General features: G+C 46.8%; 1 protein-coding gene and 1 long non-coding RNA gene across 2 annotated transcripts in view; one reads left to right on the forward strand and one right to left on the reverse strand.

Moving 5' to 3' along the window:
• LOC138373595 (uncharacterized) overlaps positions 1-21,016 on the forward strand; it is a 392,875-nt gene that overhangs the window by 277,669 nt on the left and 94,190 nt on the right. The gene's annotated exons all lie outside the window — the stretch shown is intronic.
• LOC123770294 (calcium-activated chloride channel regulator 1) overlaps positions 1-21,016 on the reverse strand; it is a 238,110-nt gene that overhangs the window by 24,955 nt on the left and 192,139 nt on the right. Inside the window, exon 9 of the mRNA XM_045762003.2 lies at positions 3,802-4,002. Coding sequence (XP_045617959.1) covers positions 3,802-4,002 — 201 coding nt within the window. The remainder of the gene's footprint in view (positions 1-3,801; positions 4,003-21,016) is intronic.

The following is a 21,016-nucleotide window of genomic DNA, read 5'->3' on the forward strand; positions in this document are numbered from 1 at the left end:
GACAACCCGCCCACTTGACAGTTCACCCCCTTGGTAACCCCGCCAAAGAACTTGGATTTGTCAGATTCCTCGTGTTGGAGTATCTGTAAAATTAACTTTTATATTTCCGCGTTAGACGATCGGGATATTAAATATCAATGGCATCAACATAAAAACAACTTTCTCTCGTTTAAAAACTCATAATACATTTTCTTTTTACCAACTCCGTCTCTCAGACGTTCTAAGCGCGTCTCAAGCGACCCACCTTCAGTCTCCGTGTCGACCTCACAGTTGTAATTACACACAAACAGGATCTGAACCTTTGTAGCAAGTTTCAGAATCAAAAATAAACATTGGGAGAAAGTTATAGAAAACTGTTCATCGGTCCCTTACTGGGACGACGATACGTTGTTGTTGTTGGTGGTGGTGATGAGAAGAATGAGTGCTTGATGGGGAAAAAAAAACATTTCACATAATGTTGCTACTGAAGAACGTTTCTTTAGGCTGCTTGATTACCATTCGTGTTTTAACTAGTGCTCTTGACCGTGTCTTTACGTAAGCGCTTTCCCGTGCCTCAGGCAGCAGTCCACCTTCATCTTGGTACGCACATCCGTGCTTGCTAAGATGCCCCTTCCTGGGGCTGTTGTTAACACGCCCCCTTCCTGGGGCTGTTGTTAACACGCCCCCTTCCTGGGGCTCCTGTTAACACCTCCTCCCCCTTCCTGGGGCTGTTGTTAACACGCCCCTTCCTGGGGCTCCTGTTAACACCTCCTCCCCCTTCCTGGGGCTGTTGTTAACACGCCCCCTTCCTGGGGCTCCTGTTAACACCTCCTCCCCCTTCCTGGGGCTGTTGTTAACACGCCCCTTCCTGGGGCTCCTGTTAACACCTCCTCCCCCTTCCTGGGGCTGTTGTTAACACGCCCCTTCCTGGGGCTCCTGTTAACACCTCCTCCCCCTTCCTGGGGCTGTTGTTAACACGCCCCCTTCCTGGGGCTCCTGTTAACAGTGGACCACAAGGCCATCACACGCCATGGACAAACCCGTTGTGTCAGGCAGCCTCCGGTTGTTTTCATGGACTTTCATCGTCGATGTTGTTGTTAAAATTCGTGCCATCTCGTCCCCCTGCTATTTAAGCACACGGGCAAAAAATCCTTTTGAGTGGTGGTAGTGAGGCAGAAAACACCGGCAGTTGTGAAGGCATAATATTTTTCTCGCTATGGGTCGACTGGGATAACAAGAAAACTGACCTTTGATGGGGGGTGTTCACAAAGATGTTCGCTACTACGCATACTCCCTACCCCTTCTATCCTGCCGCCTCCCTATCCCACTCCCTCCAGAGTCCAGTGAAAATACGCTCTATACGGCTTTGAGGGTCTGAGTTGACAGACACATTCAAACATTAGGAAAACCTCAACGCAAAGCCCTCGACATGATCAAAAGCCAACTGGAACAGCCACCTTCTCTCGCTCTCTCTCTCTCTCTCTCTCTTGCTCTCTCGATCGCGCTCGCTCTCTCTCTTTCTCTCTCGATCGCGCCCTCTCTCGATCGCGCTCGCTCTCTCTCTTTCTCTCTCGATCGCGCCCTCTCTCGATCGCTCTCTCTCTCGCTCTCTCTCGATCGCTCTCTCTCTCTCTCTCTCTCTCTCTCTCTCTCTCTCTCTCTCTCTCTCTCTCTCTCTCTCTCTCTCTCTCTCTCTCTCTCTCTCTCTCTCTCTCTCTCTCTCTCTCTCTCTCTACTGCCTGCATAAGCATCTGTGTGCTTCGGCTCGAGAAGATTTTATTGAATGGTAAACCTTGGCATTTATTGCCGCAAATAGAGATCATATGCACTTTATTGAACTATTAATTCTTTAGATCAAGGCAGCGATTCCTTCGTGATACGATATCCTACAGAGAATGTTGCATTGTCGAACTTATAATAGTAAAATTAGATTCAGGTCCGATATCCGGAGATTCACCCGAGGGAAAAGTTGTTTATAGAAGTTAAATGGAAAGTGAGGAAGAGGGGGGGTGATACCGCAGAGTTGGAGTCGACATTCCCCCCCCCCCCCTCTCCTCTCCCCCCCTCCCTTTTGCTGTGCCAAAGGCGGGTGTGGGGGGGGGGCGGAAGGGAAGGGAACTATCAGGGGTAAGCGCCAAGCCCTTACGACTATATAGCTCTTGGAAGGGGGTCAGGATTTGGGATGGGACGGGGGGACAGGAATGGTGCCCAAACATTTGGACGGTTGGGAATTGAACGCCGACCTGCATGAAGCGAGACCGTCGCTCTACCGTCCAGCCCAAGTGGTTGGACACGGGGGGGGGGAGAAGGAGGGGTTAAGTGGTTGGATGCTTAATTGTTTTATATTTAAGGATTGGTTAATTACTTGTAGTCACACAGTCTACACAGCACCGCTCCTGTGTCAGGTAAGTCCACTACGGGCTCACCATAGCCCGTGCTACTTGGGACTTGTTCCGAGTAGCTGAATCTATAACAACAACAACATACTTGTAGTTTGAGTAGATGGTTCATCGCCTGCAGTGTGGTGGATGGGTGGGTGGTTGTTTGTTGTTGTTGTTTGGTGGTCAATTAGTGGCGAGTCAATGGCTGGTCGGTGTTAGGTCAACGACAAATGGTTAATTGCTTGTTGGCTGTATCTGGGGGCTACAAAGGCTCGTCAGGGTGTGGTAAAGGGGTTACCTTACCTTGAGGTGCTTCCGGGGCTTAGTGTCCCCGCGGCCCGGTCGTCGACCAGGCCTCCTGGTTGCTGGACTGATCAACCAGGCTATTAGACGCGGCTGCTCGCAGCCTGACGTCTAGTGGGGTGGTTAGAGTATAGTGGTAGCCAGTACGGGTAACTTAGGATAGCCACCAATTTCCTACTATATAGTGAATGGTTTTCTTGTTGGTGGGTAAGTTACGGGCTCACCATAGCCCGTGCTACTTGCCCCGCTCCTGTGCCAGGTAAGTTACGGGCTCACCATAGCCCGTGCTACTTGCCCCGCTCCTGTGCCAGGTAAGTTACGGGCTCACCATAGCCCGTGCTACTTGCCCCGCTCCTGTGCCAGGTAAGTTACGGACTCACCATAGCCCGTGCTACTTGCCCCGCTCCTGTGCCAGGTAAGTTACGGGTTCACCATAGCCCGTGCTACTTGGCACTTGTTCCGAGTAGTTGAATCTATAACAACAACAACATTGTTGGTGAGTGGATAATGGTGATGACAATGGCGCGTGTTAGCCAAAGAGAGTCGATTGGCCATGTCTGTTAGAACACTGATCTTTAAGCACACTGAACATAACTTCAATTTGGATTGTTCTCCCTCTTATAGTTCCGTGTAATGTTAGATAGTCATAGACCAACAAGGGGGAAGAATGTCCAAGAATGTCGACCAAACTGAAATTGACATTAAAACATTACATTCTGTGGGTGTAAAACTACTGTACCTGAGCAGACGATGCGTTGCTACAGTGGTTTGTGTTGTTGACGTCTTAAGTGTTATACGAGGGAGAAGAATCTTCAAATACTCTTCCTGGCAGCGCTGCTTGTCTATGCAGCTTAGAATGTAAACCCAGGTACTCGCCAAGTGCTTGTGGGCGTTGAGATTCACCTGCTTTCTCAGCCCCCAGAAACGTACTCACATTGACGTGTTTGCGGGAGTTGAGCTTCAGCTCTTTCGTCCCGTCTCTCAACTGTCAATCAACTGGTGTACAGGTTCTGGAAACTTTACCCTCATGAGTGGTCCCTGATCGCTTATTCATCATTTAGAAGTAAAATCGTTTATCTTCCGTTGCCGACAATGGATCTTTTCTTAAGTTAGTTAAAATTTGATTGCTGTATCTTACCTGCGCGTACACCACTACTGGATTTTCCACATCGGAGACGTTGATGGGAGAGGCGGTGTTGGAGGTCCAGGCGGTGAGGGTGATGGCGTCCGTGTTGGTGGCGCTGGAGGCGTTGTAGGCGCGAGGCGTCGCCAACACCCGCATGTAGAGGCTCTGGTGGCTGTCGGCCCTGTTCTCTACACGGTACTCCCACACGCCGGCCTGAGGAGGGAGAGAGAGAGACAAGGTTAGAGGACACACGCTTGTATAGTTCAGAGCCCTACTGCCACAGCAGCAACTTGCATAAGCTACATCAATGACAAATGCCTCAAAAAAGTCGTAGAATTGCCCTCAATGGTCAGCAAGGACCTTCCTCTACAAGGCTCCCACGATGCCCAACACGGCCCAGAGGCTAACAAAGCTAGGACTAGTTTAAACTAATCCACAAGGGTCGTGACGAGGATTCGAACCGACGTCTGAGAGCATCCCAGACGCTGCCTTAATCGACTGAGCTACGACATGGTCATGGTCAAGGACTAGTTTGCTGTGGCTGTGCACCGAACTACGTGTCACAGCTACAGCAAACATACCCACAAAAGCACCAAACTATCCGCATATTTTTTACACCCAAACGCATATTCATATGCCTCTTTAAGAATTATTATAGACCTCTGCGCCCCCTTCCTCTTCCCCCCCCCCACACCAAAAAAAATCTTGCTAGTAAAAATATTATTTTAGAATAGGAAATGTAAGTATCCCTAGAAACAGTTTCGAACAAAGACTTCAGCTTTATGTTGACCAGACCTCACACTAGAAGGTGAAGGGACGACGACGACGACGACGTTTCGGTCCGTCCTGGACCATTCTCAAGTCGACAATCGGCTTCAGCTTTATATATTTATATTTAGTAAAGGGTTTAGTTTGGATCGAAATGTCACATTTTCTTGTTTCTAATGTGTCAGCTTAGTTATTGGTTCCAACCTCGTTACTATGATCTTCACACACTTGCCATAAACGCCTGGCCATGTCACACCATTTTCAACCTTATGTTAAATAAAGGCATACAACCATTCATAGTAGCATCTTTAACTGGATTTACCAATCAAAAAGCTGGATTAGACACTGCACAGAATGAAACAGTCTCCGTGGTGTAGTGGTAAGACACTCGCCTGGCGTTCCGCGAGCGCTATGTCATGGGTTCGTATCCTGGCCGGGGAGGATTTACTGGGCGCAATTCCTTAACTGTAGCCTCTGTTTAACGCAACAGTAAAATGTGTACTTGGATGAAAAAACGATTCTTCGCGGCCGGGGATCGTATTCCAGGGACCATAGGATTAAGGACTTGCCCGAAACGCTACGCGTACTAGTGGCTGTACAAGAATGTAACAACTCTTGTATATATCTCAAAAAAAAAAAAAAAAAAAAAAAAACATACAATCATACAGGATAAATCACACAATCACACTAAAGAGATATACAACCATCATGTCTGTGAAGATAGTGATGATTGCATTATCCAGATGATGGTGAGAGTGGAGTAGCAAGCAGCACCAGGTGTATTTGTCGACGGGCAGAGGAAGAGTTTACCCAACAAACAATCACTGTTTACTCCTCTCGTGTTTGACCTGAATACCAGAGATCCTCCGGCGGTGTGATAATTATTTTTTCTTTGTGGAACTATCCGGCGTAGTTGGATGTTATTCTGACAGTGACATCTTGGCCTACAGCTGCGCTCGCTCGCTCTCTTTCTCTCGCTTGCTCTCTTGCTCTCTCTCACCTGCTCTCTTGCTCTCTCTCTCTCTCTTGCTCTCTCGCTCTTTCTCATTCGCTCTCTATCTCTTGCTCGCTCTCTTGCTTGCTCTCACTCGCTCTCCCTCTCTCTCCGTCTCGTTCTCTCTTGCTCTCTCTCGCTTTTTCTCGGTCTTGCTCTCTCTCAGCTAATCAGTCGGCTGTTGTTAGTAGCTGTTACGGGTCTCATTGTTCAGCTGCTCCTAAAACACACTCCGTGGATTCTCTTGCTTATTCCAGTCTTGTTTGTTTTGCTGAGAGCATCGGACTATTGTCTCGAAAAAGTTTTAATGTTCTAGTTTGTCATGGGTTTACACTTTCACCGTTTTCTTTAGAGCAAATAGGGAGTGGGTGGAAAGTCAGGTGTAAATAGAAAGGGGAAGGTAAAATGGGGTTGAAAAACAGAAATAAAGAGGGAGGGAGGGATAGTCCGGTATACAGAGAGGGGAAGGAGAAGTCAGGGAGAGGGAGGGAGGAAGGGAGAAGGAGAGAGGGAAGGAGAGAGGGCGGGGCGCGACAGGCAAGGATGGTGGAGGCAGAAAACGGCCTCGTGGAAGGAGTGACACTTGAATATTAAAATATACGTGAACGCGACAGTCGAGTAGTTTTTCCTTGTCAGGATGTTGGAGCAACGTTCTCGCCCTGCCAGCTCCAGGGCTGCTTGGTAAATATATCCCTAGCATTTCTATCAAAACTATGAGGAGACTGAGAGCGCATTTTTTAATTTTAGTTTCTCAAAAGAAAAAAATAATGGTTGGCCCCAATTGAATTAAGAATCTATCTACATTCTAAAAATCCTACAGTCAAAAGCTTGAAGAGATTATGGAGCCAATTTTCCTCAATGGAGCGTTGAATCTCACGCTCTCTAGCAGCGTAAGAGTGAAAAAAAAGAGTTTGTGCTCTAAAAAAAATACGAGTTTGTGCACTCCACCGCGACGCCAGCCCGGAGCAACAGTGTACAAAGTCCTCTCAGGAAGCCGCAGCTCCCTTCATAGCCTAACACAGGAAAAATACCTTCGCGCAGTGGGCAGAATTCCGCTACAGTTGGTGGCAGTTTCACAACAGGTGGGGTAGGATGGGAGGGGATGTGGCGTGGGGGTGGGGGTGAGGTGGCAATTTGCTACAGTGGGTGGCACCGGGGCGAAGGAACAGGGCTCAAAAATGTCGTTGACAGCGCGCCAGACACTACAGCTTAAGCACACAATTCTTTTATGCAAATTTGTTCACTTTGATGTTATTTACGTTAGGAAATTTACTCCCACATAAAGAAATTTTTTTGCTGGGGTTGGGGGGGGGGGGGGGGAAGAGTCGTATTTTTATTTCTTTTTATACATCTCGAAGACTTGAAAATTCCCACCAAAGCTAATATACAAAAGATCTTAGAGAACGAATTCGAAATTTCTCTTAAGTTTATACGTTAAATATTATATGCATGTTTGTATGTGTGTGTATGAATTAAATATACTTTAGAGTATGCGGGCCTTCCTGGGTGGGTCGTTCATCCCAGGTATACCCCCCCTCCCTACTCAGTGTTGTATGCGTTATATACACATTTAATATGCTCACCAGTAGCGTGCATCTTCACTACACGTGTGCCTCACACCCCCCCCCCCCCCCCCCCCCGCGCAATGCTGACTGGACAATAGAGAATGAGAACCCACCACGATAAGTGATTACAGAGTCATGGTGTTATAACACCTGATAATGCCCATTAAAAGTAAAAGAAAGACAAACTAAGTTATAGAGGACAATTGAATGGGAGAATTGGAGAGAGAAAAAAACAAAAACAAATATTTTGGATTTTGTCAACAGGAAAGACTGGAAAATTTAGCAGGACAAATGCACACACACATTCCCCTTTTCATCGCTTTACATTTATCGGTTGTTAATTCCAGACAAACTTTATAGCTTCTTTCGAGGTCTATTTTACCTCTAATGTGTAGAACTCTACCTACGTGGTTAGATGAGACATATATAAGGAATAGAAAGGGTCTTATGGCCAAAGCTACAGCCCCGCTCCTGTGCCAGGAGCGGGGGCTGTAGCGCTGTCCACCCAGCTGTCAGATGGGCAGCTGATAGGCCAGCTGTCAGGTGCCATATTCAGTCATTCAACTGCTGGGCAACTTTCCCTTCACCAATAAATCATTAAAGATTAATGCTAGAGGTATACTGAGGGTATGTGCATCAGCTTCTCAAAATCCATGGTGGTATATTATCTAGTCCTACAGCGTCATCTTATCTAGTGTATCCACCAGGCTCTAGAGTATCTACCTGGCTGCTCAGTTGTTACCTCACTATTTGCTAGTCTCTCCAATATGAGATTACTTCCGCTCTTACCACTTGTTAGCCGTCCGTCTTAATCTTGAATTCCCCATTAATGCTTGCATTTACTTTCTCCTAGAGTCTACATAATAGATTAGTCTACTCTCTCTCTCTCTCTCTCTCTCTCTCTCTCTCTCTCTCTCTCTCTCTCTCTCTCTCTCTCTCTCTCTCTCTCTCTCTCTCTCTCTCTCTCTCTCTCTCTCTCTCTCTCTCTCTCTCTCTCTCTCTCTCTCTCTCTCTCTCTCTCTCTCTCTCTCTCTCTCTCTCTCTCTCTCTCTCTCTCTCTCTCTCTCTCTCTCTCTCTCTCTCTCTCTCTCTCTCTCTCTCTCTCTCTCTCTCTCTCTCTCTCTCTCTCTCTCTCTCTCTCTCTCTCTCTCTCTCTCTCTCTCTCTCTCTCTCTCTCTCTCTCTCTCTCTCTCTCTCTCTCTCTCTCTCTCTCTCTCTCTCTCTCTCCTCTCTCTCTCTCTCTCTCTCTCTCTCTCTCTCTCTCTCTCTCTCTCTCTCTCTCTCTCTCTCTCTCTCTCTCTCTCTCTCTCTCTCTCTCTCTCTCTCTCTCTCTCTCTCTCTCTCTCTCTCTCTCTCTCTCTCTCTCTCTCTCTCTCTCTCTCTCTCTCTCTCTCTCTCTCTCTCTCTCTCTCTCTCTCTCTCTCTCTCTCTCTCTCTCTCTCTCTCTCTCTCTCTCTCTCTCTCTCTCTCTCTCTCTCTCTCTCTCTCAATTTACCAAATTGGGTCGAAAGCAAAGGTTGCCGCATTCGCCTGGTCTGGCGCCCCGTGGCTCTTTAGTCTGTAAGGAATGTGTGAGTGAGCTTGAGTGGGTAGATGGCTTCAGTATTCGGCACGAGAATGAGTCCTAAAGTTCGTATCGCGTGGAACAATCCCGCCACCCATCCCATAATCAACAACTCTTTATTTCCAAGCCAAAATATTTACACTTTTTTTTTAATATTGTGCATTATATAAACGACATTTATATTAAAGGGGACAAAGATATATGGCCAATTTCCGTGTATAGACAATGAGTATAAAGATCCTGGATCATACTATACGTTACGGATGGCGTATGAGTATATTAAGAGCCGAGAGAGCCAGCCCTTGTGTGTATTTGGTGGCAGGAAAATCGTGTGGACTGCGGTTGCCCGTCAGGTTTAAACCGCCTCGTATTTTGTCTGTTCCTTTCCCATGAGTTTGGCGCTTAAAAACTATGACATACACGCGGTGAATAATTTATATTAAAATCTTCTTTCGGTCGCTTAAACGTTTTGCATATTGGTATTTGATAACCGGCTGGTTGAGTTTTACGGTCCTCGACACATTTTTATGATATTTGTGAGAATGGAGTTTTGTTGCAACATTTATTGTTGTTAACGATTAACTATATATAATAATGTGTGTGTGTGTGATTATTTCAATCCACCTTTGCCTTACTGACCTCAGCTCATCTTCGCTTTACTACGAAGTAATGTTGTTGAATTTTAATTAATTTTATACTGATAGTTACAGTTTTGACTGGACTGAACTGGTGTATAGATGTATAATACAGTTGAAAATATTAAATGACATACAGCTGTACAATTTCAGTGGTGACGAACATTTTGACAAAGCAATATAGTATTGAATTTGAATGAGACTTTTGTTTAATTGTAAAAAATATTGTCTGCAGGCGAAGAGTCACAATAACGTGACTGATGTTGACCAGACCACACACTAGAAAGTGAAGGGACGACGACGTTTCGGTCCGTCCTGGACCGTTCTCAATCAACTTGAGAATGGTCCAGGACGGACCGAAACGTCGTCGTCTCTCTTCACTTTCTAGTGCGTGGTTTGGTCAACAAATATTGTCTGTTGGTCTTAACAAAGAGGCCGAGGGTTCTATGTATTGATGAGCCTTTTTATGGTGTTGGTTTGTTGCACGTGTGTTGCAGAGCATTGCACGTGTGTTGCAGAGCATTGCACGTGTGTTGCAGAGCATTGCACGTGTGTTGCAGAGCATTGCACGTGTGTTGCAGAGCATTGCACGTGTGTTGCAGAGCATTGTACGTGTGTTGCAGAACATTGTACGTGTGTTGCAGAGCATTGTACGTGTGTTGCAGAGCATTGCACGTGTGTTGCAGAGCATTGTACGTGTGTTGCAGAACATTGCACGTGTGTTGCAGAGCATTGCACGTGTGTTGCAGAGCATTGCACGTGTGTTGCAGAGCATTGTACGTGTGTTGCAGAACATTGCACGTGTGTTGCAGAGCATTGCACGTGTGTTGCAGAGCATTGCACGGGGGGGGGGATAATCCACATCACATACAGACATCTGCATAAAATCGTTCTTCTTAGTTTCGATCAAGTTTGACAAGTTTGTTCAGGGTCGACGAAAGTTTACAGTACCCAAACTTTTTCTGTTCAAGTTCAAATTGACTTTGAATGGTCCCACTTTTCGAGATAGTGTGACCTTGAGCGGAAACCTGAATCTATCTACTCAGATTCAGTTCTTTGCAAGCGTTAAAACTTAATGCACTTTTTCTAATAAATATTCCTGTGTGTTTAAAGAAACCCATCCGTTGTTAGTAAGAAATTACAAAAATATTTTTGGCTCTTGACCTTTGAGAGGAAACAATTTGAACGTCATAATTTTTATCGTTTACGATGTAATCATATTTTAAACCGTGAAGGTGCTTAGTGAAGCTACGCCTACTTCTTCCTCAGAGGAGTTCGCGAGAGTTCGAGGACTCCGAAGAAAGATTGAGACTCGTTTTGTTTTTCGTTTGATCTCGTTTCGTTACACTGCTGAAACGAACGATCTGAATGAGTTGACGAACACCAGTAATATCGTTCCATGAAGCTCATAGCTGATCGTTCCAGGAAGCCCATTGCTGATCGTTCCAGGAAGCCCATTGCTGATCGTTCCAGGAAGCCCATTGCTGATCGTTCCAGGAAGCCCATTGCTGATCGTTCCAGGAAGCCCATTGCTGATCGTTCCAGGAAGCCCATTGCTGATCGTTCCAGGAAGCCCATTGTTGATCGTTCCAGGAAGCCCATTGCTGACCGTTCCAGGAAGCCCATTGCTGACCGTTCCAGGAAGCCCATTGCTGACCGTTCCAGGAAGCCCATTGTTGATCGTTCCAGGAAGCCCATTGCTGATCGTTCCAGGAAGCCCATTGCTGACCGTTCCAGGAAGCCCATTGCTGACCGTTCCAGGAAGCCCATTGCTGACCGTTCCAGGAAGCCCATTGCTGATTGTTCCAGGAAGCCCATTGTTGATCGTTCCAGGAAGTCCATTGCTGATTGTTCCAGACATGTTCCTGACCATTCCAGCTCCCCGGAACGCTGATTACATCAGGTACGTTCCTGGTTGTTCCAGCATACGACACCTAGATTACCTACCATCCAGTGCGCACCGTGATGCGCTCGGGGTAATTTGTTCCAGAGGTCGAGATGAATACGAAGTGGGAGGCAATGATACCAACCTGACGAGGCGCGTACCCTCGGTGGGTAGCTTGGTGTCTATTGGATTTAGAAATTGTTGGAATTATAACAGCGCTGTGAGGGGAGGTGGGTGGTTATATGGCCTCCTGTGCTGCTTATATCATTCTCCTGCTGGAGGTTTTGAGAGCGACCCCGTAGGGGTGTTGGGCGTGGGTCCGTGTGGGTGTTGGGCGTGGGTCCGTGTGGGTGATGGGCGTGGGTCCGTGTGGGTGATGGGCGTGGGTCCGTGTGGGTGTTGGGCGTGGGTCCGTGTGGGTGATGGGCGTGGGTCCGTGTGGGTGTTGGGCGTGGGTCCGTGTGGGTGATGGGCGTGGGTCCGTGTGGGTGTTGGGCGTGGGTCCGTGTGGGTGATGGGCGTGGGTCCGTGTGGGTGTTGGGCGTGGGTCCGTGTGGGTGTTGGGCGTGGGTCCGTGTGGGTGTTGGGCGCGGGTCTTCACTGATGCCCGTCAGTTAACTATCACACATTTTTCCTTAATTTAACAAGGCACTAGCCGCTGTAAAAGTTATCGTATAATATTACGGGGTGCTAGTCGATAGGGTAAATACGGGTATTGACTCGGGGTAAATGCTTTATAAATGTTTACTTATTTACTTTTTATATAAGTGAAATTAAGTACACCGCTTGGAGAAGTGCTTGACAGGAGGGCATTTCGCCATACATCGCCCTGATCACCAAGTGGTTCACACCTGTCGTTAACCTCCTTGCAAAACCCCCCTATCCCCTCAACTCTCCCCCCCCCCTCTCACCCCAACAAAAAAAATCAGACAGAAGAAAGGAAGGAAACTTTGATAAAGAAATAACACTACTGTAGAACTTAGTTTTCTAGCATTTTTTTTTATTTAAATTTAGCCAAAACGCAAAGATTACATATCAGTGATAGATTATAATAATAATAATAATAATAATAATAATAATAATGTTTATTCAGGTAAAAGTACATACATTCAAAATAAGTTGCAACCAGAATGTTGGATTTCTAGATAGAGCTAATACATACTATGCCTAAAGCCACTAATACACACAGCGTTTCGGGCAAAAGACTGAATTCAGAGAAATTCACAGAGACTGAAAAGGAAATGTGTGAAACACTAAGCGAACAGTTCCAAAGTTTGTGTTCGCGCAGGATGAGAGACTGGACACACTTCAACGTTTTCAGAAATATCCGCTTTAATTGTTATGAAATTCAACTTAAGTATTGGTGATGCATATGATGGTCTAGCAGGTGTACAGGATAGAATCGACTCGTCAGCAGGGAGACCCTCAGCTGGATATTTGGAATTATGAAAGAACTAATTCAAAACCACCATAGTAGCTTAAAAAGGTCTTATGGCACACCACGAGTGTGGCTCTCGACCCGTAAGTACTTAACGTGGACACCCTTCAAACATCTCAAAATATGGTGACGACGTTTCGGTCTCTCTTGGACCGCTGTTAGTGGTCCAAGAGAGATCGAAACGTCGTTACTACCTTTATCTTTAGAAGCATGAGTTGGGTGGGTAATTTTGGCCCAAGTTGTTATGACTTTTACTCTGCACATTGAGGTAATTAAACCTTCCTTCCCCAATAGAGATGACTTGAGAATACTAGGAAATTAAGATGAACTAAACGAGCAGGTTGTAGAAACGAACATTAATACACAATTTCAAAAGCTGGTATGATAGAAAGATGGATCGCATCAATACATTATACAACAGCCGGCTAGAAAACCCAGGGGGAAGTGGGGAGCCAAGAGCTTAAGCTTAACCCAGCAGGCACAAACAAGTAAGTAGACGAGCACTCACACGAGCTCCTCTTGCCAGTAAGCGCTTGAGAGGCGAGACTCGTACAAACTTAATGTCAGGTCTGCGAACATTTATTGGAGAAATTAGATTTGGGAAGCGCACCAAACTCTGGCGTCTGGGATGAACGACAGCGTCTGAAACCGTACGAATTGTTGGCCCAACTTGGCTACCTGCCCTTCTGTATCTCGTCGCTTATATACGCCCCAACACCCAATCCCCATTCTATGTGTATCCCTGGTGTGTACCGCGTCTCTCCGCCATACACTTCACCCTAAAAAAAAAACCTGTATACGAGACCAGGAATACACCTTTAGATGTGTGTATTACAGAGGCTACAGATCATGAATGTGCAGAGGTCGCTGTGCGCGTCGAGTCCAACACCTAAGCCAGCATCAGCGCCTCGCATCTCAAACGGTGATCCCGAAGCTATATTGATTACACTAAGGATTACCCATATACCTCTAAATGTGCGCAAGGCGCGAGCGCACATCCCTAAATGTGCTTGACACATCTCGTCACACCATGTAGCGAGGCTGTGGTGCCGGACAGCGCCCCGACTGTGCCGATCTCTTGATTCATGAAGATTAAGCCACCCAAGAGGTGGCTTATAGGCATGAATAGCCCGTTAAGCCGATCTCTTGCTGACCAAGCCATTAAGTGCGGACCGTGAAGAGGCGGTGATCTCCGAACTCGCTAAAAGGAAAGGCTGCCACTGGCAGTTGTTGTGCTTCAGCTATTGTTGACGGCCGGTGTGCTGATGTACTCTTATGGAGTGTTTGAGATCAAAGAGTATTCAGACATGCATGAAAGAAAGCAGTTGAATTACATTGCATTGAGGAGGCCTGGTCGACGACCGGGCCGCGGGGACGCTAAGCCACGGAAGCACCTCAAGGTAACCTCAAGGTATAGTAAAACTTACCTCATTGACGAAACACACGAAATTTTAACTTCAGACTCATTTCTCCAGGCTGTCTGTCCCTTATATCACGAGTAAATAAGACCAAAAAAACAGAAATACAAATTTGGAGGAACTGTGGAAAGGGGAGGGTGACCCGACATACATCAGAGGGAGCAGATGCGCGCGCACCGCCGATAGTACATCCAATCAGAGCCGTTATGGAGGGACTAATGGCCGCTGGGGCCAGGGGCGAGGTGATTAACACGAGTGGCAAGAGGGGTAAAGGGGGTAAATATAGACCTGACGTGGGAAAAAATAGAGAAGTAATAGGACATAATAGGGGGGTAATCAGATCTGGACCCCGCCTGCGTCGTTCTAGCTAACTGTTATGGCAAGCCAAATGGAATACATATATAACGTGGTGAGTCGTGTTTCCTTATATTTAGAGATGCTCTAGTTTCGGGAGTACTCAGGAATTGGTTTATGCCTAGGCGCAGTGAACAGCTAGTTAGCGTTCGGTGCTGGGGTCGAAGCTTCACGCAGGCGCGAGTTGGTGTCTGAGAAGTTATCATGAAATTGAAAATTGAAATTGAAATAAGTTTATTGAGGTAAAATACACACAAAGGGATGAGGTAGCTCAAGCTATTCTCACCCCGTTCAGTACATCGTGTTAATACATACATAGACACACATCACAAGCAATAAACATATTACCGAACATTTTGAGAGATAAACATATACATTTCCTAAGTTATCATGTAACCTTCACAACACTTTCCCAGAGTCCCTATAACCCTTCACACACACACACACACACACACACACACACACACACACACACACACACACACACACACACACACACACACACACACACACACCATAGTTATTCCCCCGTGCATGTATACTATGCATTATCAACGGTCCTATAGTATATTACGGAGCTCTCAGACCCCTTTATGAGTTAGGAGCGCTGGGCCTAACAAGACCATTGAGAGTAACGGTGAGGCGACTGGCGGCCCCCTTCCATACCTCACACTGCAGCGATGTTCACGTGACCTCCCTCACACTACAGGTCCAGCCCCACCACACACACACGGCCACACCTACTTGCCACACCCACCGTCCCCTCCAGCCCAAAGCCACACCCAACACCACCACCCTCGTGGCTCCCGTTCTCTATCTCCACGTACACGACAGAACTGGCGGGAGTTACCGACAAGTTTGGCGCCGTCATCGGGTCTTCACCCTCACAAAGAGTGGTGTTGGTGGGGCCATCGTTGGTTTTGGCCCTTGTTGGGTGCCGCCGCTGTTGTTTGTGGAGAGCCTCCCAGGCGCCGCGGGGCTAGCAAAGCTTAATTTATTCTGCAGTTGAAATTGTCCAATATCGCTTTCGTTGTTTCGCTAATAGCCTTAAATGGATCATATGTTGAGTGTTTTTGTTTTCACTGACGAGTGCTGACTAATGCTGATGAAAGCTCTGAAAGCTGACTAATGCAAGCTTCAGTTAACTGTTTGATTATGGATTTCCACATATGCTGAAATACTGTTGAGAAAAATCATGGAAAACTTAACAGCCATCAACCCACTCTAAGGTGAGCAAGCTTACCTTACACACACACACACACACACACACACACACACACACACACACACACACACACACACACACACACACACACACAGAGGAGGGAACGCACTCCTGTAGCCCGCCCCTTACAACTAGGGCCACCAAGGTGGACAAACCGCTGGCTCTGATCCCTTACTTTAGTTTTACTTTTCAAAACTTTCGTACACGTGTACACATCCTCATCAACACGCCGGGACCATTGCGCCAGAGTCACACACAAATTTGACCGTGGGAGGTGAGACCATGGCGTGAGTGCCAGAAGAGGAGGTCTTAACGTGAAGCCTCAGCCCAGCTGCACTAACGATTTATTCATTCAAACCTGGTACACCAAAGTTTTTCTTCCCATGAAGTCGTGAACTATTCCCGCTCTCCATCATCGATCACATTCACCACCAACGTTGTTATGTTCGCCCGTCGGAGTGTGTGTGTGTGTGTGTGTGTGTGTGTGTGTGTGTGTGTGTGTGTGTGTGTGTGTGCGCGTGTGCGTGTGTGTGTATTCACCTAGTTGTGTTTGCGGGGGTTGAGCTTTGCTCTTTCGGCCCGCCTCTCAACTGTCAATCAACTGTTTACTAACTGCAGGCGATGAGTCACAATAACGTGGCTAAAATACTTACTATTTTTTTTTCCCACACCACACACGCACCCCCTACCCCAAAGAAGCAGCCCGTGACAGCTGACTAACTCCCAGGTGCCTATTAACTGCTAGGTAGCAGGGGCATTCGGGGTGAAAGAAACTTTGCCCATTTGTTTTCTGCCTAGTGCGGGAATCGAACCCGTGCCACAGAATTACGAGTCCTGCGCGCTATCCACCAGGCTACCAGGCAGTGTGTGTGTGTGTGTGTGTGTGTGTGTGTGTGTGTGTGTGTGTGTGTGTGTGTGTGTGTGTGTGTGTCGGTATGAAAGCTTCCCCCCATGAAGCCACTAAGTCAATCGAGTCATTTTTCCATGAAGATTATCGTATTACACAATGCCTTTGTCTCTCAAACACACGGAAGCGACCCAATATTAAATGTTGAAGTTCGGCGCAAAGTGATTACACGAAGCACTTAAATATAACAGTAACTCGTTACATCTTGATGTACTCGTTACATCAAGCTGTATGGTTACAAAATGGCTTGATCAACCTGTATCCTCGACATAAATCCTTAGCTAAATGAAGATGTTAAGTTTCATATCGATGGGAACTGTAGCCACTTACTAAGGTGATACTGACACTATCCTTGTGAGATTTAGGAAAGATATTGATTTGTTGTATATCTTGAATAGGCGATGTTGGTGGTGATGCTGAGGTCTAGTGGTGGTGGTTATCTTATCTTGAGGTTATCTTGAGATGATTTCGGGGCTTTAGTGTCCCCGCGGCCCGGTCCTCGACCAGGCCTCCGCCCCCAGGAAGCAGCCCGTGACAGCTGACTAACACCCAGGTACCTATTTACTGCTAGGTAACAGGGGCATTCAGGGTGAAAGAAACTTTGCCCATTTGTTTCTGCCTCGTGCGGGAATCGAACCCGCGCCACAGAATTACGAGTCCTGCGCGCTATCCACCAGGCTACGAGGCCGGTGGCATTTATGGGAGGTTGTTGTTGTTATAGATTCAGCTACTCGGAACAAGTTCCAAGTAGCACGGGCTATGGTGAGCCCGTAACTTACCTGGCACAGCAGCGGGGCAAGTAGCACGGGCTATGGTGAGCCCGTAACTTACCTGGCACAGGAACGGGGCAAGTAGCACGGGCTATGGTGAGCCCGTAACTTACCTGGCACAGGAGCGGGACAAGTAGCACGAGCTATGGTGAGCCCGTAACTTACCTGGCACAGGAGCGGGGCAAGTAGCACGGGCTATGGTGAGCCCGTAGTGGACTTACCTGGCACAAGAGCAGTGCTGTGTGTACGGGAGATGGTAATGGTGAATAATATTGATGATGAGTCAAATACTGGTGGTGATGAGTAACGCTGCTGAAGTGTGATGTTAACCCTGTGCTTACCTAACAGTCACTACGGGGAGTTGAGCTCTAGTTCTTCACGTCCCGCATATTATCATGCTATACATGTTGCGTTGTATTTAAACTTGTATTTTTTGACGTTCACAGTGCTGTATGTGTGTGTCATTCTACATGGTCACTACAATGACCTTGACAAAAATGACCTTGTGACCTTCACAATGACCTTTCACCACATGTTACACATCTCTTAACATACATCCAGGTCCCCATGTTCTCCTGGATCATGTGCGAAAGAGGGCGAGTGGAGACATGATCCGAACGTACTGATCATGTAGAAGATTGAGGGAATGGTGGACACGACATGATGCAGATGTATGGATCTTGACCTTTAAGATGAGGCTTGAAGATGAAAACAAGAATTTCTTTTTGTTTTTGTGTTTAAGGGTTGGGGAGGGTGGATGTGCTATGCAATTGCTGCATGCTCTGGCACTGGGCACAGCACCAGCTCTAAATACTCTGGCACTGGGCACAGCACCAGCTCTAAATACTCTGGCACTGGGCACAGCACCAGCTCTAAATACTCTGGCACTGGGCACATCATCAGCTCTAAATACTCTGGCACTGGGCACATCATCAGCTCTAAATACTCTGGCACTGGGCACATCATCAGCTCTAAATACTCTGGCACTGGGCACATCATCAGCTCTAAATACTCTGGCACTGGGCACAGCACCAGCTCTAAATACTCTGGCACTGGGCACATCATCTGCTCTGGCACTGGGCACATCATCAGCTCTAAATACTCTGGCACTGGGCACATCATCAGCTCTAAATACTCTGGCACTGGGCACATCATCAGCTCTAAATACTCTGGCACTGGGCACATCATCAGCTCTAAATACTCTGGCACTGGGCACATCATCTGCTCTGGCACTGGGCACATCATCAGCTCTAAATACTCTGGCACTGGGCACAACACCAGCTCTAAATACTCTGGCACTGGGCACAACACCAGCTCTAAATGCTCTGGCACTGGGCAAGATACCAGTGCCACATGGGCACTGGGTTCCATTCCCGTTCCCAACTTGGAACATGACTAATACATGACTACTGCCGCACTGCATCAGTCGTCCACAGTCACCACCCCCCCTGCACAAGACCAGGGGGGGGGGGAGGTAGGGTTCATCCAGCCTTTACGCAAACACTAAAGAAAACTACATCTTTCCTCAATCATGGCAGCTTTGTTTACATTTATTATACAGTTTACGCAGCCCATCCTCCAAAGAATCAAAAGTGATTCCATGCACCCGCCAAACCCCCTGTTTATGGATGAAAAACGGTTTACACACGACTCACAACTGATGACGTTTCGAATATCTCCGAAACAAGTGCTTAATTGACGATTTTTTTCCGAGCCACAACGCTGTAAATGCTTCACCCACGTACTACAAATACAAATAATCACCAACAGAATCTAAACACCTAACCTAACCTAACCTATATATGCACAATATGCTAATATATTATAATATTATATTTGAGAACGTTCCTGGTTTGAATGAACAGCATGTTAAAATTTATGAATGCGTCTGTGGGGTCGACCGCTGGATGTAATGGACTTGAGTCGAGGACGAGTTGGTTTACGTGCTTCGGAGCTTCACAACCCAAGGTTATTATTGGTATAAACAACCTCGTAGCGCTTCGGAGCTCCCAAACTGTTGAAAAACTGTAAACAAAGCCGCCATGATTGAGGAAAGATGTACAGGTTTCCGGGAACAATTTTTTTTCAGGGATATTCCTGCGCGGGCCCTAAGCCTCTGGCTGGCCCATTAAGTGTTGCTTGTTTCTGTTTTACTTGGGCGGAGTAAACTGCCATCAAATATATCTTAAATCCAATTTAATCACCAGGTAGTGTCACCAAACAGGGCTCAGATCACGGGCCATAGTGATCATGATTTTTTCAGTAGGAATGAAGCTTATAACGATTGGTCATACTGCACAAAGCTGTATTTCAGATTTCGCATCCCCTCGTATGGGGGCCTCATAGCCTGGTGGATAGCGCGCAGGACTCGTAATTCTGTGGCGCGGGTTCGATTCCCGCACGAGGCAGACGCAAATGGGCAAAGTTTCTTTCACCCTGAATGCCCCTGTTATCTAGCAGTAAATAGGTACCTGGGTGTTAGTCAGCTGTCACGGGCTGCTTCCTGAGGGTGGAGGCCTGGTCGAGGACCGGGCCGCGGGGACACTAAAGCCCCGAAATCATCTCAAGATAACCAAGATAACCCCCCCTCCCCCCTGTCGTCTGGGGGAGTGTGTGCATCTATTTATGAAGCACTTACCTCGTGTGGCAGATACATGCCACACGAGGTAATGGCCTCGTGTGCAAATTGCCTCATTATTGCCTGTGAGGTCCTCCGAGGTAATAATTAATGTGGCAGTCAATCCTAGCGCGTTCGTTTGGCTGCTGGTTAATTGATTCAGCATAAAAAGGCACTCGCTTGTCGAGGCGGGTCATGCGGCCCAGAAATGCTTAGCAGCTGCACATAGATTCAATCCAACATACAAGAAAAGGACATATAAGGAATAATGTCAGGCTGTGTTTATACAAATTCTCAGGCTGTGTTTATACAAATTCTTAGGCTGTATTTATACAAATTCTCAGACTATTTATACAAATTCTCAGGCTGTATTTATACAAATTCTCCTCGAGACAAGAGGAGAAAGCTGAAATGTTTGAAAGAGGAGACTAAAGAACACCCTAACAGTTGATAAGGTAAGGAAGCAGCTTTGCTTAAGGAAGCTTTCCAGACGCTGGAAACTACCTGTATTAAACAAGTACTGTAATATGAACCCCGTTTATTAAAACTGGTAAATCCAAAAAAATTCTGCAAATCTTGTCCGTGAACTAGGAAGTTTTACCTGCTATGGAAAAGCTGAGGAAACTGGACCCCGACACTCTCGAAAAAGGGGAAGGGTAATAGGAGACATGATTAGCATATACAAGATTTTTCGAGGCAGTGATAAAATGGACAAACACGAAATGTTGAGTCTGAACAGGGGTAGAACAAGAGAACTTGGGTGAAAACTAGAAAAGTGGAATATTTCAATTGCTTCCGGTTTTCCTTGCTTCTTATCAGACCTGCTCTTGAAACCTTGTATGGAGTTAACCTCAAACTCCTCACCTTTCACCTCTTTCCCTTTGCTCACTTCTATTATATTAATGCTTTTCTACATCCGGCTACTGAAAGGCGAGACCCAAAACTGAAGCTTGACATGTGAGCACAAAAATGACGAGTACACACACACACACACACACACACACACACACACACACACACACACACACACACACACACACACACACACACACACACACACACACACACACGTGAGGGGGGGGGGGGG

The sequence above is a fragment of the Procambarus clarkii genome, chromosome 42, assembly GCF_040958095.1.
Source record: "Procambarus clarkii isolate CNS0578487 chromosome 42, FALCON_Pclarkii_2.0, whole genome shotgun sequence".
In the NCBI taxonomy this organism is placed as follows: domain Eukaryota; kingdom Metazoa; phylum Arthropoda; class Malacostraca; order Decapoda; family Cambaridae; genus Procambarus; species Procambarus clarkii.